This window comes from Apostichopus japonicus, chromosome 8 (assembly GCF_037975245.1).
Source record: "Apostichopus japonicus isolate 1M-3 chromosome 8, ASM3797524v1, whole genome shotgun sequence".
In the NCBI taxonomy this organism is placed as follows: Eukaryota; Metazoa; Echinodermata; class Holothuroidea; order Aspidochirotida; family Stichopodidae; genus Apostichopus; species Apostichopus japonicus.
Genome location: NC_092568.1, coordinates 2341691 through 2369688, shown reverse-complemented (window position 1 = coordinate 2369688; position 27998 = coordinate 2341691). Strand labels below are relative to the sequence as shown.

The 27998-nt window shown below is 39.5% G+C and overlaps 1 protein-coding gene across 1 annotated transcript; it reads right to left on the bottom strand.

Annotated features, from left to right (window-relative positions):
• Nucleotides 1-26594, bottom strand: LOC139970372 (uncharacterized). Its single transcript, XM_071976007.1, has 23 exons — nucleotides 26357-26594; nucleotides 24839-24880; nucleotides 23293-24408; nucleotides 22721-22762; nucleotides 21226-22347; nucleotides 20645-20686; nucleotides 19282-20409; nucleotides 18443-18484; nucleotides 16721-17836; nucleotides 15922-15963; nucleotides 14144-15265; nucleotides 13761-13802; nucleotides 12398-13525; nucleotides 11593-11634; nucleotides 10062-11177; nucleotides 9261-9302; nucleotides 7670-8791; nucleotides 7376-7417; nucleotides 5884-7113; nucleotides 5378-5425; nucleotides 3438-4715; nucleotides 2998-3036; nucleotides 1-2692 (listed from the first exon to the last, which is right to left on the bottom strand). The coding sequence occupies exons 1-23, from the start codon at nucleotides 26418-26420 to the stop codon at nucleotides 1440-1442; spliced, it is 13260 nt and encodes a 4419-aa protein (XP_071832108.1). The 5' UTR covers nucleotides 26421-26594; the 3' UTR covers nucleotides 1-1439.
• Nucleotides 26595-27998: the final 1404 nt, after the last annotated feature.

The following is a 27998-nucleotide window of genomic DNA, read 5'->3' as shown; positions in this document are numbered from 1 at the left end:
TCATATAGGCTTTAATGTATTCGTTTGGAAAGATGCATGTTTGTTAACGATATCGGAATTCTAAGAGGTATCATATATATCTACAGGCTACAGGAGTGAAGCTATTATAATAGCTGTTTAAACATCAAGCTTAGTCCACATTATAACACAGTATTGAATTTGACTGGAAGTGTTGTTTCTTTATCATAGTCTTATTAAGATGAAGTTCTTTCACTTAGCTCCTCAAGTTTCATTTCGAAAGCAAACGAATACAAAGTACAAGTTTGATTTACTAATACTTCCGTTGAAAGATCCTTTCTGAATGGTCGATGCTTTAAATCTGAATGGAAAATTTTATGTTCAATTAAAAGGATAGTTCAGAGATCAATGAACGTTTGGCAACAAGTAAAAGAGGAATATAATTTGAGCACCATTAAATTTAATCCTAAACAAAGTGAGTTTGAGATGTTCATTTGACGTTCATACGTGTTTTTTTCCAGAGACGAACTTGAGGAAAAGAAGGGCGATATCCGGATCTAGAACTATTACTACAAATATCTTATTTTTCACAATTTGAAATCAATTTCTACTACGAAACCAGCTGCATCGGAACAAAGCATACGTTTTAGTGACACTTTCGTCCATAGCTCATTGAAAGCCAAAACAGTATAGAGTAAAGCAATATAATTTTTGTCAGTGTGAATCTATGACATATACCACCTGCTTTCTTCAAGTTTTCCTTTGGTGAAATATTTCAATTTTCAAACATAATATCTGCACATATAGACATAGTATAAAGGTTCACCTAAAGTTCATTTGGACTATTCGTTAAGTTAAACAAAACTGCAATGCAATAGGCATACTTTTCGTGTATAATGTATCAAAGAATAAAATCATCCCCCTTTCTCCATGCACAGGTCACAGGAAACGTGGCCCAGTACTGGGCAATGTTATAACAGCGATATCGATTCAACTTGGGAAGACGGTGATAGGAAGGGGGAGGGGGTGTGGCGAGGTTAATGTCCCAGAATTCTCTGAATGTCCCAGAATTCTCTTTCGTGTGTAAACAAATATTCTATTCAACCAATAAAAAATAAAGTTAGGTATTCCTAACATTATATTGGTGCCAGTCCCCTTATGTTGAATAATTCTCACCCCTGACATCGAGGTGGAATACTAAATAAGGGAGCCTTTATTAACTCAATATTTCAATAAATTATTGAAAAATAACGAAGGAAACTATGTCTTTCAGAAGTAAACGTTAATTTGACACGTACAAATATTCCACATGTTAACGTAGCCAATTGCATAGGTTTGTGACAAAAAGTTACATTTTTGTTCAATTAATGACTCCAATAGTATATTATATGTACAACGTGGTAATTAAGTGTTACTAAAATGATATTTCATATATATGTAGAGTTTATTTCTTTTCACGTGTTCCAGTTTTGCTGTGTACATTACTTCAGCAGAAAATGCAACGCAGTTAGTATCGCCGTAAACAATAATATGACGATCTTAGGTTCAAGTCGAGCCCCATCACTCCCTTCTGTAACTTCGTTTTCGGGTGGTTGTGTTGTTGTTATGACTATTTTAGATTGATCATAATCAAATACTCCAACGACGGCGTAATGATCAGATAAATCAGTGATATTCTTAGATACCCTGCAAGTCGGAGATTCTGGATAAACAGGGGCTCTATTTATCGGTAGAGGAGCAATCATACAAACTTCAACCGGGACGGAAGCTCGAGGTCGTACAACCTCCAAGGTTGATAACACAGGAAGCTCATGTTCTACACTAAACAAGGCATAGTCAAGCCAGAATCGACCCGTCTGGAATGCCCAGAAGACATCATTCTCTACTTGATCGTACGTGTAAGCTAGTTCTCCGACTATCTCCGGCAGCCCAGCCCGAAGAGCGTCTATAACCTCTGCGGCATGCTGAGGACGGTTAATCCTATCTGCATTTAAATCACCGGCATAAATGACGGGTTCATCTTCTGGGATGTTCAAGCTCTGTTGAAAGTTGTAAATTTCGACTGCTTGAATGACTCGAATCGCTTCCTGTATGTGGTAATTCGCTGCCTGCATATGAGTACCAAACACGTGAAAGGTTTTCGTCTGGGAATCCACCGTTTTCTCGATCTTGACATACATGACACCTTTACCGGAGAAATTATCGAACGATAAACGATCGGCATCTTTGAAGACATGTTGTTTCTCTTCAACGATCGGCCATTTGGAAGCGATAAAGACACCACCATTTTCAACCTTTACTGGGCTAGGTCTTGGATCACCGACAGTGGCTGTATAATATTTAAAGCCGTACAACTCAAGAATTTCACGTAAGGTTAAAGTGTTGATTGGGGTGAAGGGGGCAAAACAGCCACCCATGAAGACCTCGTTGAAAACAATAACGTCTAGGTCTGGATGCATCGATATTAGTTGTGGTACTACCCTACACGTCCTTTCCCGTTGTGCTAGTTGAAAGAGGACATAGCGAAGTTCCCACACGTTATAGGCGATCACCTTGAGGGTAGTTACGGGTGACACAATTGGTTCCACAGTAGGGGGAGGAAAGGCGCATCTGACCCGTGTACCCTCGGGGCAAGTAGCGTTTTCGGTGCGATCTTTGAATTCATCTTCACAAAGGTAGAGTAAGCCGTATCTGTCACAATAACTCGCATCGGCGTGACAATCGGGTGCGTCATCTTAAGAAGAGAAGTAAAAGTTGATCCATGATGAGAATGAAAGCAAAACCGATATATTGTTTGTAATAACGAATTGTTCCATACGAGGATAACAAAATGGATCGAAACCATATTATTTGTGTTTCATTTTTATGATAGCAGACTTAAAATTAGGGAGTAAACTTTGCCAACTATACACCCTACAACACAAATACCCATGGATCCAGAAAACTTTTAACTTATGGCTTTACGGGTCTTTTCCAAAAAGCGCGCCAAATAAAATAAATACAAAAGCGCAGAAGAGAAAGTTGCAAACAGTAACTTACCAACCCATACAGAGAGCTCATCAAATTGATTGGGACATTCTGTAGAGAAATAGCAAACATTAAAATAGCTAGTGTTCCCATCGTAATATACATATTTAACACGTATCTGCGTCTGCAAGCACAAAGCTTCCTGATATACTGAGTGAATATTGTTCAAGCGATATCGATAAATGATGTAGTAACATAACTGTAAATACTTTATTATTGTGAATTTAGTGTCACCAATATAAAATAACACCAAAATAACAATAGGAAATGTTATTAAGAAAAGCAGATTGTGTTGAATACGTTGATATAAGTATATACATTTTGTTACTTGTGGAGAACGGCCATCGGAATGATCCAAATGGTTAAAATATCAATAAAGGCAAAACTATGCGACAATTTCCTTTGCCAAAGAACAACGAACAGAGCACCGAAATGGCATGGAATTTACCTACCGGTTGACATCTTTGTCGTGAACCGGGGAGTAGTCACGGTAGTTGTAGGTACTGATGAGGTAATTGGTGAAGACGAAAGAGATGACGTAGGTAATGGCGTAGTCGATGGGGTACTTGGTGACGTGGTGCTATGAACACCGGTTGTTGGTGATACCCACACGCTTCCATCGAAATCAAATGTGCTCATTACAGCAAAGTGGTCAGCTAGATCTGTAACAAACTTTGATTTTCTGCATCGGTCGTTTTCTGGATATACAGGACGCAGTGCAACCTTGAATTCATCCAAACATATCTCAAATGGAGTTGATCCCCGAGGCCTTACAACTTGGGTGCTAGCATTCATTGGCTGTAAGTGTTCCGTGCTGTAGAGTACATAGTCTATCCACTTTTGGCTCGTCCGTCCATCTCCAGCAAAGATATCGTTGATCGTTTTATCTGACGTGTAGCCTAGTTCTCCAACGATGGTAGGATTTTCGGCTTCCAAAGCTTCGAAGATATCGGCAGCGAGCTCTGAGAATCGATCGGCATTTAGGTCACCGCCATAAAGAACAGGCTCGTTCATGGGGATATTTCTACTCAGCATCAAGTCGTGCATTTCAATAGCTTGTTGAAGACGAACGTCGTTGGCAGTCGGTCGTCCTGTGGCTTGAAGGTGAGTACCAAGCACGTGATATACTCGATTATCTACACCAACCGACTTCAGTATTTTTACGTAGGCAGCACCTTTCTGTGACAAGTCATCACTAGTTAATGGTACAGTCGCTTCGTAGATGACATTCTCAGCTTCTAATATCGGCCACTTAGACGAAATAAAGACACCGCCGTTTTCAAACTTTCTAACAGTCGGTGGGTTCCCAATTGTTTGTGTGTGATAGGTAAACCCATAATAGTCTAAAATATCTCTGAATCGCAAGAAATCCCTAGAAATTGAAATGTTAAATCCACCAAGACAACCTCCCATAAACGCTTCGTTGAAAATAATCACATCTAGGTCAGGATTTTGGCGAAAAAGGTCTGGTAATATGCGACAGGTGCGTTCCCGCTGACCCGTTTGATAATAAAGATATCTCAGCTCCCACACATTGTAAGCAAGCAATTTAAAGGAGGTTACCGGAGTAGTGACAAGAGGCTTTGGAATAGGTGGGTAAGAACAGAGTGCCTTAAAGCCTTCTTGACAGGTCGCGTTGGGGTGAGGATTCTTAATCTCGTCTTGGCACACAAACTTCAAACCAAATCGAGCACAATGCAAAGCATCTGCTCTGCAATTTGGATCATCGTCTGGGAAAAAAGCAATTAGCATATTAGGACAACAAAACTAAAGTTGAGACAATCAAATTTCAATATGACCTCATTTACCTCATATACGGGTTTTCAATACTTCTTGGTCGATAACCGATGCGAAATCTATTGACAAATTTATTTTAAAAATATGAAATTTAAAAATATCTATTAGAGCAAGTATTGGCAATAAAATTGATGGTTAGGCCTTTTGTTAATGATGTTCTTAATCACAGTGATAATATGGTTCTGTTTAACATTTTTCATCACACATGTTTGGTTAAGGATGAACTTGTAACATCAAGAACCATTGCTCATAGAAATTTCTTCTGTTAACACCAGGGGTTTATCTTAGATTTCTTCGGACCAGCATGTAATCATAAGTCTGGGGATAATGAGTAGTATAATCTACTGGTAACGCACTGAACTTCTGTAAGAAGTGAGGTTGCACCATCTATCGTTACATACCGCACGATTTGTTCAAATCCACTTGCTTTTGTACACTTTGTATATACTCAGCTAGTTTCTGTCCTAAGCGCAAGCTTTATGTAGAGTTGCGCAGTATATGCCAAGACTAATTTCACCCGTACTGTAAAGTTTGATTCGATACGGTGACGTTCCTATTTAAGCTGTGAAATGTCATCAAGTAAAAAGTTTCTTACCGACCCATACGGTAGGTTCGTTGATATTTTCCACATCCGAACACCGAACTGCAATTAAAGGTTAGAAAATTTACAAGGTATTATAATTGATCGTATTATTCTACACAAGGCATAACGAAAAAACAATAGACAAAAAAAAAAAAAAAAAAAAATCAGCGTACAGTTGCTATATCACCGAAGTGTGAACGTGTGACACAGCTGGTGCACTTATACAGCGCTTACGCATCCCACAGAGCACACATTGTTACTCGTTTGAATTACCCTGTTAGTCGTCAAAACTTGTATGCTTCAATGCTTTATTCACTCTCACTCTCACTCACTCACCCACCCACCCATCCACTCACGCACTCACTCACTCACTCACGCACGCACGCACACTCGCGCGCACTCACTCTGGAGTATGAATGTATTGTTCTGATGAGAAGTATAACAAGGGTCTTCTCGGTTTTAGAAACACAGTAAATACCTTCAATCATTAACAGTTTTAGGCCAACGTATTAGCTTACCAGGTGCCTCGGTAGTTACACGTGATTTTGTTGTCGTTGAGACGGATGTCTGAGGCGTCGTTTTTGATGTCGTATCAGTTCCAAGAGTCTGTTCGGAGGACGGTGTTACAGTAGACTCCGGTCCAAAGACAAACTTACTCATAACGGCGTAGTGATTCGATAAATCTGTAGCATTGCGTGACTTTTGACATCTTTGAGACCAAGGGTAGATTGGACCGTTTGCAATGGCGATATCATTAATACAGAGCTCAAAGTATTCATTTGATCTGGGACGGAATCCTTCTGTGGTGGCGTTAATCGGTTGACGGTGAACACTGCTGTAAACTGCATAATCGATCCATTTTGCTGTCTTATGTGGTTTATCAAATAAGTCATTTATACTTTGATCAGTTGTATAGTTCATGTTGATAATCTCCGGCTGGGTAGCTTCTAATACTCCAAGAATGATCGCCCCATTTGTACCATACCAGTTAGAGTTTAGATCGCCAGCATACACTACGGCTTCGTTCAAGGGAATGTGTTTTTGAAGCATAAGATCATGAATCTCTCCAGCCTGATTTTGGCGGACAATAAGGCCTTCATCACCTCCACCGGCTTGTAGATGGGTCCCGAAGATATGATAAATCTCGGACATATCGCCAGTTGACTTTATTATTTTGGCGTAGACGACTCCTTTACTAGATACGCTGTCTGCAGAATCTCGGATTGAGTCCTCGTATACCTTTGTATCTTCGTCAATGATTGGCCATTTGGAACTGATAAAAACACCACCATTTTCAGGTTTCCGCAAGGTGTACGGTGTCCCAACAGTTCTGGTCGAATATCGAAACCCGTATTGTTCCCTCAAGATTTCTCGAAAAGACATAATGGAGCGGGTATCCGAAACGTTAAAACCACCAAAACATCCGCCCATCATAGCTTCGTTGAAGATTATGACGTCAAGATCTGGTTGTTGTTTAAATACTTCAGGAAGAATACGACATGTTCGTTGCCGCTGTCCGCATTCGTAGTAGAGATATCTCAAATCCCATATATTATATGAAGCTACCTTTAGTTCATTCGCTGGTGTATCAAACAATGGTGTGGTTCTTGGTGGAAAGGCACATAGGGCCTTTCTTCCAATCTTACAGAAATTGACAGGAGATGGTTCAACAATATCGGCAGTACAAATATAATCTAATCCGAAGAGGTCACAGTGAGACGAATCTGCGATGCACCCGGCGGCGTCGTCTGGAGTAAGAACAATGAGAAGAAACATTTATTTCATCATTTTAGTTCCTCCGGATGTGAAATATGAAGTGTAAATATCTGTATGGGATTCCACTAGAATGGTAATTTTTTTGCTGAAAATTGTTAAACGAATTGCAGCCCCCCCCCCCTCCCCGAACTATTATTAGTTGACCGGTTACCACCTTGTGTCCATGTAAATCGACCTCACTTTTCACATTGGCCACATAGATAGGACGTTTCTTCGAACAATTAAGTTACTCACCTACCCATACAGACAGAACAGGCTTTTCTGCCGGACAATTGTCTGAAAGAATAACGGCAATAACAACTTCGTATTAGGAATATCAAGACATAAGAGTTAAAGATAATTATTTGATAAGCGATACTGACACCTGTCAAATCGACACACTTATATTAGTAGATTAGAATCACAAGTTAATAGCTGAAAAATACGTGCTCTTAAATGAAAATTAGTGTCTTATATATGACAGAAAAATAACCTTCTTCTACAGGATTTAACTTACATATTTGAATATTTACACATAAAAGCCTTTACCATAAATGTAATCAAATGTCCCAAGAACAGCAAAATGATCCGCCAAGTCCGTTACATTCTTTGGTTTGCGACAGTACTGCCTCTCTGGATAGACAGGGCCGGGCGACACTTTGACGTCATCAATGCATGCTTCGAATGGCTCCTGAGCTCGAGGTCTCACGACCTGTGTCGTTGCATTTGTTGGTAGTAAATATGCGTTACTATACAAAGTGTAGTCAATCCAACTCTGACCCGTTCTTCCATCTCCAGCGAACAAATCATTAATGGTTTTATCGCTCGTGTAATCTAGTTCTCCAACTTTTTGTGGTTGGGATGCATCCAAGATTTCAAATATGTCGTCCGCTAGTCGTGAACCTAAACGAGCGTTGAGATCACCACCATATATGACGGGTTCCGTACTCGGTAAGTTAAGGCTTAACATCAACTCGTGCATTTGCCGAGCCTGATCACGTCTAACATTATCTGCGTTTAATCGACCAGTAGCTTGCAGGTGTGTCCCGAACACGTGATAAACACGACGTATATTATCAACCGTCTTTTGAATCTTTGCGTACATTGCGCCTTTCTGTGACAAAGTGTCAGCGGACAACGTGACCGTGGAGTTGTAAATGGTTTGCTTTTCTTCTAAAATTGGCCATTTGGAGGCAATGAAAACCCCTCCATTCTCGAAGGTTCTCAGAGATGGCGGATTTCCAAGGGTAGCTGTAAAGTACTTGAATCCATAATTCGTCAGTATCTCCCGGTACATCATCAGATCTCCATTGATGGTAAAGTTCCATCCAGCGATGCATCCACCCATCCATACTTCGTTAAAAATGATCGCATCAAGATCAGGGTGAAGTCTGAATACTTCTGGAATAATTCGACATGTTCTTTCCCTTTGCCCTGTCTCATAGTATAAATACCTCAATTCCCAGATATTATAAGCAAGGACTTTGAAATGGGTCGCCGGAGTGAGTTGGAGAGGCTTGGGTATCGGAGGAAAAGAACACAAGACTTTGGTTCCATTTACACACGAGTTATTAAATGGAGGATCAGGATCGACGAAAGTCTCACTGCAAACGAAATCTAATCCAAATCTGGCACAATGGTCTGCATCTGCGATGCAATCGGGTGCATCATCTTTGGAAAGAAAGAAACAATGACCGGAAAAGTTAGTTCAGTATGATGTTCAATGCTGCTAAATTAAAGACACATAGAAAACTACATCGAGAAGTAGGTAAATGACAAACTTAGAAACGTAAGAATAAGGTTGATTGGTAACGATTCGATCATTCCCTTGATTTTATGTGCCACGTTGTTCACGTTGCCTTCATTCATTAGTGTATATTTTCAAATAAACAACCCAACTAGGTTTTCTGTTTTGTTACGACTTTATTAATGAAAGAGAAGGTACATATTTCGTGAAATCTAAATGTAAAATACTTTGTTTCAAAGAAGCAGCTCCATGCTTATTTTATTCGAACGAAGTTATCTAATATATGGCTTAATGATCAACATAAATTAAATCATGACATACGATGATGATTCAAATGATAATAACAGATTAATATTTTATATAGAAACTTTTCGCAACAAAGAAATACTTTACCCAGCCAAACCGACGGTACTTCAGGTGGTACATAACAGGAGGCTGCATAAAAAAGAATGTGCAAATAGCTATTGTTAATTACTAGCGGTTAATAATTTTTATTTCACTCCATTAATTAATTAAGTATTGACTCTCCCTTTCTGCCTCAATAGTTTCTGTTGAATTTTGGATTTAATTATGTTTACCATATATTAGTTATAGAATGGCTAGTATATTTGGAACACACATATCACTGTACATAGTTAACCTTTGAATATTAAGCATGGTCATAATATAACTATAATCCAAATGATTGATGGTGCTTATTATAATGTCGGGTGAAGGTTGCGCTGCCCAAAACTTACAAACCTCTGATAATACATAAGTTAATACACTCCTTCACAGTCATTCGTTCAACTCGGACTGGAAACATCAAAGCCAAATATTAACATACAATATTAATTCGGAGTCTGAGTTCAAACTGCAAATTTCACATGGCAACATATGTCAAACCTAGCAAATGATCGTCTCGTGTTCGCCTTTTATCAGTACTGCGGCCCAGTAAGTATGTGAACTGTTATGTCTGATTATGTCTGGTTTATTCTTTTCTTTTCAAAATGAAGATGACTAGAAAAGGACTAATAGAGTTTTCGACATAAATTGGAATTATGCCTAAATGGTGCTTCTAATTTGACAGTGTTTGACCCGTTGTGTTACAATGAAGATACTGTCCTACAATCTAGTAAATAATGCTTTAGCTTTTGTAAAAAAATCAATTTCAGAATTGATTATCAAAATATCAGCAAAAATACTTTAACTCACGGGCTTGAGTTGTGGTCCAAATTCCGTCTCCGAAATCAAACGTTCCCATCACTGCAAAGTGATCCGCCAAGTCAGTTATTTCTTTACTTCTTAGGCATCGCGGAGATTCGGGATACGAATGACCCGGCGGAATGGCATTAAGGCAGACACGGAATGGTCGTTGACTTCTTGGTCTAACCACTTGTAAAGAAGACCTGGCCGGTATAAGGTGTTCCGTGCTGTAGAGGGCGTAGTCAAGCCAACTACCGTCTGAGGGTATATCTAAGAAGATGTCATTTATTCCTCTGTTATAAGATGATTGATATTCTCCGACGATTGGAGGTACAATTGCATTCAGCTCACCGATGACTTCTTCTGCATGTTCTGGTCTGTTGATTTGATCGGCATTTAAATCCCCAGCGTAGATGACCGCTTCGCCACTGGGAATATTTTGGGATTCTTTAAAATTGTACATCTCTTGTGCTTGAAGGACTCTTACTAAACTACTATTTCGCCTTTCAAAAGCTTGAAGGTGCGTGCCGAATATGTGATACGTTTTTGCTTCACCTCCAACGCTTTTCTCCACGCGTGCGTACACCGCCCCTTTTTGTGACAAACTATCTGCTGTGGTACGCTCTGAGTACTCGTACACGTGACGTCTTGAACGTGTTATCGGCCATTTCGATGCAATAAAAACACCTCCATTTTCCGGTTTGGCTGTCGTCGGTACGTTTCCAACAGTCATCGTGTATTCTGTAAAACCATAAAACTCGAGGATATCACGAAGCGTTAGCGAAGGATCATCCAGTCCTGATGCAAAACAACCTCCCATGAAAGCCTCGTTGAACACGATGACGTCTACATCGGGATGCAATCGGAGAATCTCGGGAACTATTCGGCAGGTTCTCTCCCGCTGACCAGACTGCCAGTAGAGATAGCGCAACTCCCACACATTATATGCTATTACTTTCAACATCGTTGAAGGTGTGTCTTGTAGGGCGGTCGAAGGTGTAGGAAACGAGCAGAGTACACGAGTCCCATTGGCACATGATGCATTTTGGGAAGGCTCCTGACATACATACTCGAGTCCAAACTGTTGACAGTAGCTTTCATCAGCAAAGCAATCTGGGGCGTCGTCTGCATGTGGAAGAGACACATAACGAGATTCGTAATCATAATCTTCAATAGTGCTAGGGGAGAAACGAGGAGTTGCCGGTTTGTTAAATAAGTAAGCACTTCCTTCATTACTTTCAGGTATTGCTGATAGCCTTAATTTCTGTACCGATATTATAATTAGTACAATTAGTCGTAAACTGATGAGTGTTTTGTATAATAGAGTACTGCAACCTTGGTCTTGCTGTGGCATTTACTTCAAATATTCAGTCCCAAACATTTACTTATTTGCAGAACAGAATAATGCATTTAGAAGACAATGGCAAACAATCGACATATTTGCACGCGTGGGTGTTTGCCGGTGTTTTTGTAGTTGTGTGTTAAATCTAGATGCTTCGTATTAATCGACATGCCTCTATAAATATAAAAAATCACTTACCAATCCAAACATAAGGGGCTTCTCCTTCATATTTACAGGTTTCTGATAGATAATTAAGAGAAATATAGTTGACTTTTACAACCACGCACCCTATACGTACTAAAAGGCAAATGGGACAGAACTATTAGGGACCTGACGTGGGAGGGGGGGGGGGGGGAGTGGGCAATGCACATTTTGCAATAGTTTTGAGCGTATTTTTTAATTGGTTGTGTGATTGAATGATGGTAGTTAGCTAGAACATATGTCCCTGTTTATTACACATTCGTATACTTGGTCGGCAGTCTCGTCCCATATCAGTAACAGTTATGTGAAAGTCTGGTTATTTCAGCAGACAAAATGGGACGGACACGGGCATCATGGGGCTGCTTGTTTAAGTCACTTCCTGAACTTAGCACGTTCAAAGCTAATCAAAAAGAACATCAGTTATATATATTGACAAATAAACAAATATTTATTAAACATCAAGTTTATGTGCAGCCATCCCCTGGATCAATGAACATCATTGGCTGTGTAGGAAACACATCTTCTAAAATAAGCATTGTTGATCTATTACTTAGTGAAGTGAACTTCAAAATTACTTCATAATATATTAATCCTTAATATCCAATTCGTTTCTCAATAACGTCAAATATTCTTGAACATTCCTTTATTTCATATGCCACCATTACCAGGCAGCTAAGTGCATGCATTTTCACAACGATTGACGAAACAGACAGTCTGCATGTACACAAATGCTAACGGGTGTAAACGTTTAGAAATGTATAATGCAATGACATCAATAAAGAATAGTTATTTCTCCACTTACCAGGAAACTCGATCTTCGGTCCAAAGACAAACTTACTCATAACGGCGTAGTGATTCGATAAATCTGTAGCATTGCGTGGATTTTTACATCTTTGGGACCAAGGATAGATCGGACCGTTTGCAATGGCGACATCATTTATACAGAGCTCAAAGTATTCATCTGATCTGGGACGGAATCCTTCTGTGGTGGCGTTATTCGGTTGGCGGTGAACACTGCTGTAAACTGCATAATCGATCCATCGTGGTGTTTTATGTGGTTTATCGATTAAGTCATTTATACTTTGATCAGTTGTATAGTTCATATTGATGACTTCCGGCTGAGTAGCTTCTAATATTCCAAGAATGATCGGTCCATCTTCTTCAAACCATCCAGAGTTAAGGTCCCCAACATACATGACGGCTTCGTTCAGAGGAATATTTTTTTGCTTCATGAACTCGTGTATTTCTCCAGCCTGCTGTTGACGTACGACATCCCCTTCTTGACCCCCTCCAGCTTGCAGATGGGTCCCGAAAATATGATAAATATGTGACATGTTTCCATCTGATTTTCTTATTTTGGCGTAAACTACTCCTTTATTAGAAAAGCTGTCGGCAGAACTTCTAATTGAATTTTCGTACGCCTTTGCATCTGCCTCAATGATTGGCCACTTGGAACTGATGAAAATACCACCATTTTCAGGTTTCCGCAAGGTGTACGGTGTCCCAATAGTTCTGGTCGAATATCGAAACCCGTATTGTTCCCTCAAGATTTCTCGAAAAGACATAATGGAGCGGGTATCCGAAACGTTAAAACCACCAAAACATCCGCCCATCATAGCTTCGTTGAAGATGATGACGTCAAGGTCTGGTTGTTGTTTAAATACTTCAGGAAGCATACGACATGTTCGTTGCCGCTGTCCGCATTCGTAGTAGAGATATCTCAAATCCCATATATTATATGAAGCTACCTTTAGTTCATTCGCTGGAGTATCAAACAATGGTGTGGTTCTCGGTGGAAAGGCACATAGGGCCTTTCTTCCAATCTTACAGAGGTTGACAGGAGATGGATCAACAATATCGGCAGTACAAATGTAATCCAATCCGAAGATGTCACAGTAAGACGAATCTGCGATGCATCCGACGGCGTCGTCTGAAAACAAGAAGACACATTCAATTACTTTTGCTAGAGACACGCTTCATTCATCAGCTTCAAAAATTGAGAGCAGTTTTATATCGTAGTACTTTGATAATATTACAAGTTCTTTCGGATGTGAAACATGCCGCATTAATATCCGTATGGAGTTTCAGTTGCATGTAATAAGCAACCTAGCGTATCACATTGATTACATGGTTAGGACGTTTCTTCGAACGATACTGTTACTCACCTACCCACACAGAAAGAACAGGCTTTTCTGTCGGACAATTGTCTGAAAGAAACAATGGCAATAAAAAATTGTGTAAACAGTATGAAGACACACTTGTTAAATAATAATAAATAGTTAACTGATATTTCAAGCATTCAAAAGTAATAATAGCTATTGGTTGATCAAACTTACAAGGAAATTGGTATTTCATGCTGAAAACTAAAAATAACTGCCTGATTATCATCATCATCGTCGTCGTCATTATTGTTGTTATTATTATTATTATTATTATTATTATAATAATTATAACTGACGATACACCAAAACGAGCGTTTATGTCCTGTATGTAACACGCAAGTGGCTTCGAATCCTGCTAACTTATATATCTAAAAATAAAACTTTACCGTAAATGTAATCAAATGTCCCGAGAACAGCAAAATGATCCGCCAAGTCCGTTACATTCTTTGGTTTGCGACAGTACCTCCTCTCTGGATAGACAGGGCCGGGCGACACTTTGACGTCATCAATGCATGCTTCGAATGGCTCCTGAGCTCGAGGTCTCACGACCTGTGTCGTTGCATTTGTTGGTAGTAAATATGCGTTACTATACAAGGTGTAATCGATCCAACTCTGACTCGTTCTTCCATCTCCAGCGAACAAATCATTAATGGTTTTATCGCTCGTGTAATCTAGTTCTCCAACTTTTTGTGGTTGGGATGCATCCAAGATTTCAAATATGTCGTCCGCTAGTCGTGAACCTAAACGAGCGTTGAGATCACCACCATAGATGACGGGTTCCGTACTCGGTAAGTTTAGGCTTAACATCAACTCGTGCATTTGCCGAGCCTGATCACGTCTAACATTATCTGCGTTTAATCGACCAGTAGCTTGCAGGTGTGTCCCGAACACGTGATAAACACGACGTATGTTATCAACCGTCTTTTGAATCTTTGCGTACATTGCGCCTTTCTGTGACAAAGTGTCAGCGGACAACGTGACCGTGGAGTTGTAAATGGTTTGCTTTTCTTCTAAAATTGGCCATTTGGAGGCAATGAAAACCCCTCCATTCTCGAAGGTTCTCAGAGATGGCGGATTTCCAATGGTAGCCGTAAAGTACTTGAATCCATAATTCGTCAGTATCTCCCGGTACATCATCAGATCTCCATTGATGGTAAAGTTCCATCCAGCGATGCATCCACCCATCCATACTTCGTTAAAAATGATCGCATCAAGATCAGGATGAAGTCTGAATACTTCTGGAATAATTCGACATGTTCTTTCCCGTTGCCCTGTCTCATAGTATAAATACCTCAATTCCCAGATATTATAGGCAAGGACTTTGAAATGGGTCGCCGGAGTGAGTTGGAGAGACTTGGGTATCGGTGGAAAAGAACACAAGGCTTTGGTTCCATTTGCACACGAGTTATTAAATGGAGGATCAGGATCGACGAAAGTCTCACTGCAAACGAAATCTAATCCAAATCTGGCACAATGGTCAGCATCTGCGATGCAATCGGGTGCATCATCTTTGGAAAGAAGGAAACAATGACGGGAAAAGTTAATTCAGTATGATGTTCAATGTTGATAAATTAAAGACACATAGAAAACTACATCGAGAAGTAGGTAAATGACAAAGTTAGAAACGTTAGAATACGGTTGATTGGTCGATTCGATCATTCCCTTGATTTTGTGTGCCACGTTGTTCACGTTGCCTTCATTCATTAGTGTATATTTTCAAATAAACAACCAAACTAGGTTTTCTGGTTTGTTATGACTTTATTAATGAAAGAGAAGGTATACATATTTCGTGAAATCTAAATGTAAAATACTTTGTTTCAAAGAAGCAGCTCCATGCTTATTTTATTCGAACGAAGTAATCTTATATATGGCTTAATGACCAACATAAATTAGATCATGATAAGCTACAAGAGTGGAGTGGATGAGGTGCCAATGAAACTGGGAAGGGGCCAGGTTAGGAGTCACATGGAAAAATATACATGTTAAACTGTAAATATAATGGATACACCAACCCACACATTACATGTCTTGACAGAGATACACATCTTTAGTTTCTTTTGTAAATTAATGATTGTATGGAAAACAAACCAACGATGATGATTCAAATGATAATTACAGAGCAACAATTTATATATGAACTTTTCGCAACAAAGAAATACTTTACCTAGCCAAACCGACGGTACTTCAGGTGGTACATAACAGGAGGCTGCATATAAAGAAAGTACCAATAGATATTGTTAATTATTAGTGATTAATCATTTTTATTTCACTCAATTCATGAATCAATTATCGACTCTCCATTTCTGCCTCAATAGTTTCTGTTGAATTTTGGATTTTATTATAAATATGATATATTAGTTATAGATTGGCTAGTATATTTGAAATACACACATCCCTGTACATAGTTAACCTTTCAATATTAAGTATGGTCATAATATAACTATAATCCACATGGTCGATGGTGCTTATTATAATGTCGGGTGAAGGTTGGGCTGCCCAAAACTTACAAACCTCTAATAATACACGAGTAAATACCCTCCTTCACAGTCATTCGTTTAACTCGGACTGGAAACATCAAAGCCAAATATTAACATACAATATTAATTCGGAGTCTGAGTTCAAACTGCAAATTTCACAAGGCAACATATGTGAAACTTAGCAATGATCGTCTCCTGTTCGCCTTTTATCAGTACTGCGGCCCAGTAACTATGTGAACTGTTATGCCTGATTAAGTCTGGTTTATTATTTTCTTTTCAAAATGAAGATGACTAGAAAAGGACTTATAGAGTTTTCGACATAAATTGGAATTATGCCTAAATGGTGCTTCTAATTTGACAGTGTTTGACCCGTTGTGTTACAATGAAGATACTTTCCTACAATCTAGTAAATAATGCTTTAGCTTTTGTAAAAAAATCGATTTCAGAATTGATTATCAAAATATCAGCAAAAATACTTTAACTCACGGGCTTGGGTTGTGGTCCACATTCCGTCTCCGAAATCAAACGTTCCCATCACTGCAAAGTGATCCGCCAAGTCAGTTATTTCTTTACTTCTTAGGCATCGCGGAGATTCGGGATACGAATGACCCGGCGGAATGGCATTCAGGCAGACACGGAATGGTCGTTGACTTCTTGGTCTAACCACTTGTAAAGAAGACCTGGCCGGTATAAGGTGTTCCGTGCTGTAGAGGGCGTAGTCAAGCCAACTACCGTCTGAGGGTATATCTAAGAAGATGTCATTTATTCCTCTGTTATAAGATGATTGATATTCTCCGACGATTGGAGGTACAATTGCATTGAGCTCACCGATGACTTCTTCTGTATGTTCTGGTCTGTTGATTTGATCGGCATTTAAATCCCCAGCGTAGATGACCGCTTCGCCACTGGGAATATTTTGGGATTCTTTAAAATTGTACATCTCTTGTGCTTGAAGTACTCTCACTAAACTACTATTCCGCCTTTCAAAAGCTTGAAGGTGCGTGCCGAATATGTGATACGTTTTTGCTTCAACTCCAACGCTTTTCTCCACGCGTGCGTACACCGCCCCTTTTTGTGATAAACTATCTGCTGTGGTACGCTCTGAGTACTCGTACACATGACGTCTTGAACGTGTTATCGGCCATTTCGATGCAATAAAAACACCTCCATTTTCCGGTTTGGCTGTTGTCGGTACGTTTCCAACAGTCATCGTGTATGCTGTGAAACCATAAAACTCGAGGATATCACGAAGCGTTAGCGAAGGATCATCCAGTCCTGATGCAAAACAACCTCCCATGAAAGCCTCGTTGAACACGATGACGTCTACATCGGGATGCAATCGGAGAATCTCGGGAACTATTCGGCAGGTTCTCTCCCGCTGACCAGACTGCCAGTAGAGATAGCGCAACTCCCACACATTATATGCTATTACTTTCAACATCGTTGAAGGTGTGTCTTGTAGGACGGTCGGAGGTGTAGGAAACGAGCAGAGTACACGAGTCCCATTTGCACATGATGCATTTTGGGAAGGCTCTTGACATACATACTCGAGTCCAAACTGTTGACAGTAACTTTCATCAGCAAAGCAATCTGGTGCGTCGTCTGCACGTGGGAGAGAAACACAACGAGATTCGTAATCATAATCTTCAATAATGGGGGGGGGGGGCGAGGAGTTGCCGGTTTGTTAAATAAGCTCTTCCTTCCATATTTTCAGGTATTGTTGATAGCCTTAATTTCTGTACCGATATTATAATTAGTACAACTAGTATAATTCGTAAACTGATAAATTTTCTGTATAATAAAGAACTGCAACCTTGATCTTGCTGTAGCATTATTTCAAATATTCAGTCCCAAACAGTTACTTATTTGCAACAAAACAGAAAAATGCATTTAAAAGACAGTGACAAACAATCGAAATATATGCACGCGTGTATGTTTGTGGGTATGTTTTTGTAGTTGTGATAAATCTATATGCTTCGTATTAATCAAAATGCCTCTATGAAAAAGAAACACTTACTAGTCCAAACATAAGGGGCTTCCCCCAATCAGTTACTTATTTGCAACAAAACAGAATAATTTATTAAACAGATAGTGACAAACAATCGACATATATGCAAGCGTGGGTGTTTGCGGGTGTATATTTTGTAGTTGTGTTTAAACTAGATGCTTCGTATTAATTCACATTCTTCTCTAAAAAAAAACACTTACCAATCCAAACATAAGGGGCTTCTCCTTCATATTTACAGGTTTCTGATAGATAATTAAGAGAAATATAGTTAAGTTTTACAACAACGCACGCTATACGTACGAAAAGGCAAATGAGACAGAACTATTTGGGACCTGGGGGGGGGGGGGGGAGGGTTGGCCATGCACATTTTGCAATAGTCTTGAGCATATTTCTTTTAATTGGTTGTGTGGTTTGAATCACGGTAGTTAGCTAGCCCATATGTCATTGTTTCTTACACATTCGTACTTGGTCGGTAGTTTCGGCCCATATCAGTAATAGTTATGTAAAAGTCTGGTAATTTCAGCAAAAACAAATGGGACGGGCACGGACATCATGGGTGTGATGAGGGGTGCGTGGGAATCAACATCGATATTACCACTTCGTTAGTCTAAATCACTTCCTGAACAAAGCACGCTCACAGCTAGTCAAAAAGAACATCAGTTATATCTTGCAATAAACAAATATATATTAAACATCAAGTATATGAGCAGCCATCCCCTGGTTCAATGAACATCATTTGCTGTAAAGATATCACACCTTCTCAAATAAGCATTGTTGATATATTACTTGTTGGAGTGAACTTCAAAATTACTTCATAATATATTAATCCTTAATATCCAATTCGTTTCTCAATAACGTCAAATATTCTTGAACATTCCTTTAATTCATATGCTACCATTACCAGGTGGCCAAGTGCATGCATTTTCACAACGATTGATGAAATAGACAGTCTGCATGTAAACAAAATGCTAACGGGTCTAAATGTTTAGAAATATATAATGAAATCACATCAATAAAGAATAGTTATTTCTTCACTTACCTGGAAACTCGTTCTTCGGTCCAAAGACAAACTTACTCATAACGGCGTAGTGATTCGATAAATCTGTAGCACTGCGGGAATTTTTACATCTTTGAGACCAAGGGTAGATTGGACCGTTTGCAATGGCGACATCATTTATACAGAGCTCAAAGTATTCATCTGATCTGGGACGAAATCCTTCTGTGGTGGCGTTAATCGGTTGGCGGTGAACACTGCTGTAAACTGCATAATCGATCCATCGTGGTGTTTTATGTGGTTTATCGATTAAGTCATTTATACTTTGATCAGTTGTATAGTTCATATTGATGACTTCCGGTTGGGTAGCTTCTAATATTCCAAGAATGATCGGTCCATCTTCTTCAAACCATCCAGAGTTAAGGTCCCCAACATACATGACGGCTTCGTTCAGAGGAATATTTTTTTGCTTCATGAACTCGTGTATCTCTCCAGCCTGCTGTTGACGTACGACATCCCCTTCTTGACCCCCTCCAGCTTGCAGATGGGTCCCGAAAATATGATAAATATGTGACATGTTTCCATCTGATTTTCTTATTTTGGCGTAAACTACTCCTTTATTAGAAAAGCTGTCGGCAGAAGTTCTAATTGAATTTTCGTACGCCTTTGCATCTGCCTCAATGATTGGCCACTTGGAACTGATGAAAATACCACCATTTTCAGGTTTCCGCAAGGTGTACGGTGTCCCAATAGTTCTGGTCGAATATCGAAACCCGTATTGTTCCCTCAAGATTTCTCGAAAAGACATAATGGAGCGGGTATCCGAAACGTTAAAACCACCAAAACATCCGCCCATCATAGCTTCGTTGAAGATGATGACGTCAAGGTCTGGTTGTTGTTTAAATACTTCAGGAAGCATACGACATGTTCGTTGCCGCTGTCCGCATTCGTAGTAGAGATATCTCAAATCCCATATATTATATGAAGCTACCTTTAGTTCATTCGCTGGAGTATCAAACAATGGTGTGGTTCTCGGTGGAAAGGCACATAGGGCCTTTCTTCCAATCTTACAGAGGTTGACAGGAGATGGATCAACAATATCGGCAGTACAAATGTAATCCAATCCGAAGATGTCACAGTAAGACGAATCTGCGATGCATCCGACGGCGTCGTCTGAAAACAAGAAGACACATTCAATTACTTTTGCTAGAGACACGCTTCATTCATCAGCTTTAAAAATTGACAGCAGTTTTATATCGTAGTACTATGGTAATATTACAAGTTCTTTCGGATGTGAAACATGCCGCATTAATATCCGTATGGAGTTTCACTTGCATGTAATAAGCAACCTAGCGTATCACATTGATTACATGGTTAGGACGTTTCTTCGAACGATACTGTTACTCACCTACCCACACAGAAAGAACAGGCTTTTCTGCCGGACAATTGTCTGAAAGAAACAATGGCAATAAAAAATTGTTTAAACAGTATGAAGACACACTTGTTAAATAATAATAAATAGTTAACTGATATTTCAAACATTCAAAAGTAATAACAGCTATTGGTAGATCAAACTTACAAGGAAATTGGTATTTCATGCTGAAAACTAAAAATAACTGCCTGATTATCATCATCATCGTCGTCGTCGTCATTATTGTTATTATTATTATTATAATTATTATTATTATTATTATTATTATTATTATTATTATTATTATTATTATTATTATTATTATTATTATTATTATTATTATTATTATCATCATTATTATTATTATTATTATTATTATTATTATTATTATCATCATTATCATTATCATTATTAATATTAATATTATTATTATTATTATTATTATTATTATTAAAATTATTATTATTATTAAAATTATTATAACTGACGATACACCAAAACGAGCGTTTATGTCCTGTATGTAACGCGCAAGTGGCTTCGAATCCTGCTAACTTATATATCTAAAAATAAAACTTTACCGTAAATGTAATCAAATGTCCCGAGAACAGCAAAATGATCCGCCAAGTCCGTTACATTCTTTGGTTTGCGACAGTACCTCCTCTCTGGATAGACAGGGCCGGGCGACACTTTGACGTCATCAATGCATGCTTCGAATGGCTCCTGAGCTCGAGGTCTCACGACCTGTGTCGTTGCATTTGTTGGTAGTAAATATGCGTTACTATACAAGGTGTAATCGATCCAACTCTGACCCGTTCGCCCATCTCCAGCGAACAAATCATTAATGGTTTTATCGCTCGTGTAATCTAGTTCTCCAACTTTTTGTGGTTGGGATGCATCCAAGATTTCAAATATGTCGTCCGCTAGTCGTGAACCTAAACGAGCGTTGAGATCACCACCATAGATGACGGGTTCCGTACTCGGTAAGTTTAGGCTTAACATCAACTCGTGCATTTGCCGAGCCTGATCACGTCTAACATTATCTGCGTTTAATCGACCAGTAGCTTGCAGGTGTGTCCCGAACACGTGATAAACACGACGTATGTTATCAACCGTCTTTTGAATCTTTGCGTACATTGCACCTTTCTGTGACAAAGTGTCAGCGGACAACGTGACCGTGGAGTTGTAAATGGTTTGCTTTTCTTCTAAAATTGGCCATTTGGAGGCAATGAAAACCCCTCCATTCTCGAAGGTTCTCAGAGATGGCGGATTTCCAAGGGTAGCTGTAAAGTACTTGAATCCATAATTCGTCAGTATCTCCCGGTACATCATCAGATCTCCATTGATGGTAAAGTTCCATCCAGCGATGCATCCACCCATCCATACTTCGTTAAAAATAATCGCATCAAGATCAGGATGGAGTCTGAATACTTCTGGAATAATTCGACAAGTTCTTTCCCTTTGCCCTGTCTCATAGTATAAATACCTCAATTCCCAGATATTATAGGCAAGGACTTTGAAATGGGTCGCCGGAGTGAGTTGGAGAGATTTGGGTATCGGTGGAAAAGAACACAAGGCTTTGGTTCCATTTACACACGAGTTATTAAATGGAGGATCAGGATCGACGAAAGTCTCACTGCAAACGAAATCTAATCCAAATCTGGCACAATGGTCTGCATCTGCGATGCAATCGGGTGCATCATCTTTGGAAAGAAGGAAAATGAAGCACTATGGTTGATAATATTATTTCATCAATGTGCTGTTACGAATCACATGCAAGTTGAACTTAAATTTGTCATTTCGCTGAAATGAAAATTATTGGATGTTTCGAGAAGAAAAACAAAAGGTGGATGGTAAGTACCTCTTTAGACAAGGGGTAGGTAAAATGTTCGCATAGTAAGATACTTTTTTCTTCTACATAATGCAATTTAAAACGCATGTACAGCATCCTTCCAACTCATTTTTGATTTCGAAAATCACAAGACAATGTATTCGCCACATAGTTTGTAAATAAATATTATAGTGTTGGCACAAATAAGATGATCCTAAAATAAAAATCAAGGAAAATGGATTTACCAAGCCACACAGATGGTACACCAGAAGGTACATAGCAGGCGGCTGTAGAAACATAATACAAAGAGAAAAGTTTTAATTGCGAAAACTTTAAGAAGATTACAGTGACATGTCTTCTGCCAAACTTTGCACACTGTTTTCCTAATTGCTAGAATGTGTTTCATAAAATAGGGTACATTTTACATAATGCTAGGCAAACTTATATACTTAATACATAACAAATCTCGTTACATTTGCTTTTGAATGAATTATTACTTGAAAGTCACCAACGCTTTACATCGGTAATTTATATTCAGGATCTGCGGAAGAAACTAATTTCTCGTTTATGCTAAAACGACGAATTCAAGAATGCGTGTATGTGATTATGAATATGCTATACCGACATAGTTTAGGCTATACAAATTCAAGAGACCGTTTCATGAAAATCAAACTACCGTGTTAAAGTTGGATACATTTGTCATGTGAGACAAAATTTAGGGATTCCAGCTAAGGACTTATGTATCATCTCATTTCACTAAATATTATACCATAAGTGATTATCATAGTATTTTACAAAATAATATAATTCAACTCACGGGCCTGGGTTGTGGTCCACATTCCGTCTCCGAAATCAAACGTTCCCATCACTGCAAAGTGATCCGCCAAGTCGGTTATTTCTTTACTTCTTAGGCATCTCGAAGATTCGGGATACGAATGACCCGGCGGAATGGCATTAAGGCAGACACGGAATGGTCGTTGACTTCTTGGTCTAACCACTTGTAAAGAAGACCTGGCCGGTATAAGGTGTTCCGTGCTGTAGAGGGCGTAGTCAAGCCAACTACCGTCTGAGGGTATATCTAAGAAGATGTCATTTATTCCTCTGTTATAAGATGATTGATATTCTCCGACGATTGGAGGAACAATTGCATTCAGCTCTTCGATGACTTCCTCTGCATGTTCTGGTCTGTTGATTTGATCGGCATTTAAATCCCCAGCGTAGATGACCCCTTCGCCACTGGGAATATTTTGGGATTCTTTAAAATTGTACATCTCTTGTGCTTGAAGGACTCTTACTAAACTACTATTACGCCTTTCAAAAGCTTGAAGGTGCGTGCCGAATATGTGATACGTTTTTGCTTGACCTCCAACGCTTTTCTCCACGCGTGCGTACACCGCCCCTTTTTGTGACAAACTATCTGCTGTGGTACGCTCTGAGTACTCGTACACGAGACGTCTTGAACGTGTTATCGGCCATTTCGATGCAATAAAAACACCTCCATTTTCCGGTTTGGCTGTCGTCGGTACGTTTCCAACAGTCATCGTGTATTCTGTGAAACCATAAAACTCGAGGATATCACGAAGCGTTAGCGAAGGATCATCCAGTCCTGATGCAAAACAACCGCCCATGAAAGCCTCATTGAACACGATGACGTCTACATCGGGATGCAATCGGAGGATCTCGGGAACTACTCGGCAGGTTCTCTCCCGTTGACCAGACTGCCAGTAGAGATAGCGCAACTCCCACACATTATATGCTATTACTTTCAACATCGTTGAAGGTGTGTCTTGTAGGGCGGTCGAAGGTGTAGGAAACGAACAGAGTACACGAGTCCCATTGGCACATGATGCATTTTGGGAAGGCTCTTGACATACATACTCGAGTCCAAACTGTTGACAGTAGCTTTCATCAGCAAAGCAATCTGGAGCGTCGTCTGTAGAAGAACAAAAAACGAATATCGTAGGTTTCTAACTTCCGTTCGTATTCGGAAGGGACGGATGGACTGTGAAAATCGGTAAGAATTAAGGTATACCACTACAACAGGATCTTACACTCCCCTCCTGTTGTTCCTCGCAAAAGGCAACAACATGTGCCGATATCGGCCATATATATTTTAATCTTGAAAATATACACTGTAAACTGCTTTGTAACCCCTGAATAAATCCGATCACTGTTTAGGAAACTTCAGCCTAACTTTTGATGCAGCATCATATAGTTACTCATTTCCACCCAAAGAATCAGTCACAAAATTGCCACAGAAGTGAATAATGTGAAAGATACAGTCCACAAACGGGCAATATATACGCATGTGTGTAATCATTTCCATGTTTGTCCATTTGTCCAATAATAGCCTCTAAACTTACCAATCCAAACGAAAGGGGCTTCTCCGTCATACGTGCAGTTTTCTACGGGATTAATGAAAGGAAAAACACTATTTACATTTGACATTTTACGCACGTATTTACGTTACGCAGAAGGCACCACATTGGTAAAACCTAATAAAGGCAGAAGGCATGCAACTTTTACTGCTCCCTTGGCTGTTTGGTCAAACGATATTAATGGTGGTGTGACGTTTGATAGCTGTACGTAAGTCGTCAATGTATACTTCGTACAAAAGCGCACAGATGTCTCTGTTTACAGTATGGATTCATGCAGTTCACGAGGTATTTCAGTAGGAATATAGAGGACGAGCTTACAGCGGTACCGGGTTGGAAGCGGGGGGGGGGAGGGGGTGAGGTGAACCACCCAGTTATGTTAGAGGGGTGGCACTGGAGTAAGGCCTACTAATGCGTCGAGACAGTAATAGTGCGGTACATTCACATTCATTTGATACTGAAAAATTCTACATTTGCCAACGGAAATTACAGATCAAAATTATTTGCAGATCATTCTTTCCCCTGGCCCCACCCCTCGAAGACAACATGGACTACTGGGTGAGGTACATCTTCTTGTAATAAGCGATGTTGTGGTATAAAGTGGGTGTAACACTTAAAAAAAAACACGGCTCTTACAAATGCATAATTCATGACAACCCGACAAAAGTGAAACTACAATTCATAGATGTGTAATACGTTGTCAGTATGCACAAATGATGATCGCTCCGGGGACCAAATGTCTCTCATGACATTAGTACCAGATTACCAGGATTAAATATTTTCGTTTCATAAAATGGGTAAAGGAAGAAGAGAGAAATGGTTTGAGTATCTAGGGAAGCGTTTATTGATACTCCACGTTTTATTCTTTTTGAGATTAATACCTTTAAAAGTATTTTTATCGTAGGAAGATATTTGACTTAATTCACTTTCTCGATTATTAGAGAAGGAAACAAGGAAAGGTATCATATTTTGCGCAGACTGGCACACCAGTGCTTTGGTTGCAATTATAGCAGCAACGCCAATGTATCTTTGAATTGTAAGTGTTTAGTTTGCTTGAAATTATTCGATTGTTGTACAGTATAGTATGAAAACATGTGACTCTCGAATCAATGCCGAATGGGAGTACACAGTGTTTCGTGAGAATTAACACATAGGCTATTGGAACGTTAATGTAATGTCACCCAACTGTACATCACAGTATTCTGATAACCTATATAAGAACATCGTTTTGAGAATACATATATAGGCCAACTCAATGTAGGTCTAATTGCAACAAATGAATAACAACCCTATCTCTTTCCCAGAAAATAAGTTTACTGTAAAATCATATTTGCGAATTTGACAAACACTTTACCGCATTACACTACACGACCAAATCCGCTGAAGCAGAGACGATGTCAGTTCGATTTTTTTTACCGTAGTATGGGTACCATGCGAACTGAAGAAAGAGTACAAGAAAGAAAAATTTAACATAATTTTTAAATTGAATTTAATTATATATCAAACCTGCATATGTATGCGAAATCCCACAAATGAAGAAAATGGCGAACCACTTCAAAAGTTCAGCCATCTTCCTTGTATGTTTGCATTCAGTCTCGTGACAGACGGTATACAGTATACCGTGATTTGCATATAACCTATTCCTCTTATGATCCAAGGCTAGGCCCAAACATACGGTAGTAGTATGCAATCAGAAATCCATCAGAACCTAACAATCAATCCCAATCAACAGTCTAAAGTTCTAGTGTAATTATAAAGATAATTTAATTAAGGGGCATTGCATACACTAATCCATTGTTCATATATACCGCATTGTGACTAGGATGGTTGGGTTTCTTTGATTGGTTGACATTAGGGGATATAATTACCGATAAGAATGTAGCATACACACGTACCGGCGTAGAGAATAACGTTAGATTATCGTAACGAAACGAAATTAGAAAAAATGGAAACAGCTCATTCTTGAAAGCAACTAGTGGTTGCCTTGCTTCAAGTACACAACCTTAATGTGATTCGACAGATGAATCATTCGATACTGCAAGAATTCATACTATAGTGATGCAGAACCAAACAAAATATCACGTGATTACACCAATGATGTGCCATTGTTGTGCTTGACTGCGCTTGTCAATACTTGAACAGGCGCGTATCCAGGGGGGGGGCGTTGGGGCGCGCGCCCCCGGGTAAGGAAAAGAGGAGAGAAAAAAAAAGAGAAGAAAAAAGGGAAAAGGAGGGGGAAAAAAAGAAAAGGAGGAGAGAAAGGAAGGGAAAGAAAAAGAAAAAAGAGAGAAAAGGGAGAAAAGGAGGGAGTAGAAGATAGCCAAGACCTCGGGAAGAGAAAGAGGAACAGTCATAGTTAAAGCTCTGATCCCTATTATATACACAGGGTAGCCAGTGACAGATCAAGGATTTCGGAGGTGGTGTGCGCCTCACCCTACCCCTTACACCGACAACTCCAGTTTTGACGTTTTTCCCCTCTCTCACTAATGTATCTATATAAATACTATATATGGTCTATCATAACGCGTGTGTGTATGGACGCCTTAAACAATTGTACAATTGTGCTATATGGAACCAACTGTGGCTGGTCTTGAACTCGACCGAGTCGTCGGGGAACATGACGCATTCGGGAAGGGGGCGACCGCCACCCCCCCCCCCCTTGAGCAAATTTTCCTTATGACATCGCTAGTAATTTCAAAATAGACAATGCTTAGATGCAACTTACAAGGCCTGGGAAGTGTCATTTCCAGCGATCTGGGAGGTATTTTCGGCCAAAATTTTTCTTGTACGCTTAGCGCCAACTCATGGTGGCGCTTCGCTTAGATAGTTTGCCTACAGGCTTCGCCCCTCCCTTGGCAATTACTCGCTACACGCCTGTTCGAATTTGTAAAGCAAAGTGCAGATATAACATCATATCAGTGAGCATTGAAATGCATGTTCCACGATGAACAGCCTCAAAAACTGTCTATGTGTGTAGTCAAAGGCGTAGGAGCCCAATTGGATTTGGGGCTGTAACGACTTGCCCGAAGAAAAAGCAAAAATTTTTCGCATGTCAATATCATATAAGCAAGCATCGGTTATTACATCGCATGGCATCGTGTACCTTACGGTCCCTGAAAGTTGCACAGTATACCGCCGGATGCTAATG

Coding starts and splice junctions, on each gene's coding strand:
- LOC139970372 (XM_071976007.1), bottom strand. CDS start 26,420: ATGGCTGAACTTTTGAAGTGGTTCGCCATTTTCTTCATTTGTGGGATT. Junction 11,635..12,397: donor ACCGAAGATCGAGTTTCCTG/GTAAGTGGAGAA, acceptor ATTATCTATCAG/AAACCTGTAAATATGAAGGA. Junction 11,178..11,592: donor AGCCCCTTATGTTTGGATTG/GTAAGTGATTTT, acceptor TTCCACATGCAG/ACGACGCCCCAGATTGCTTT.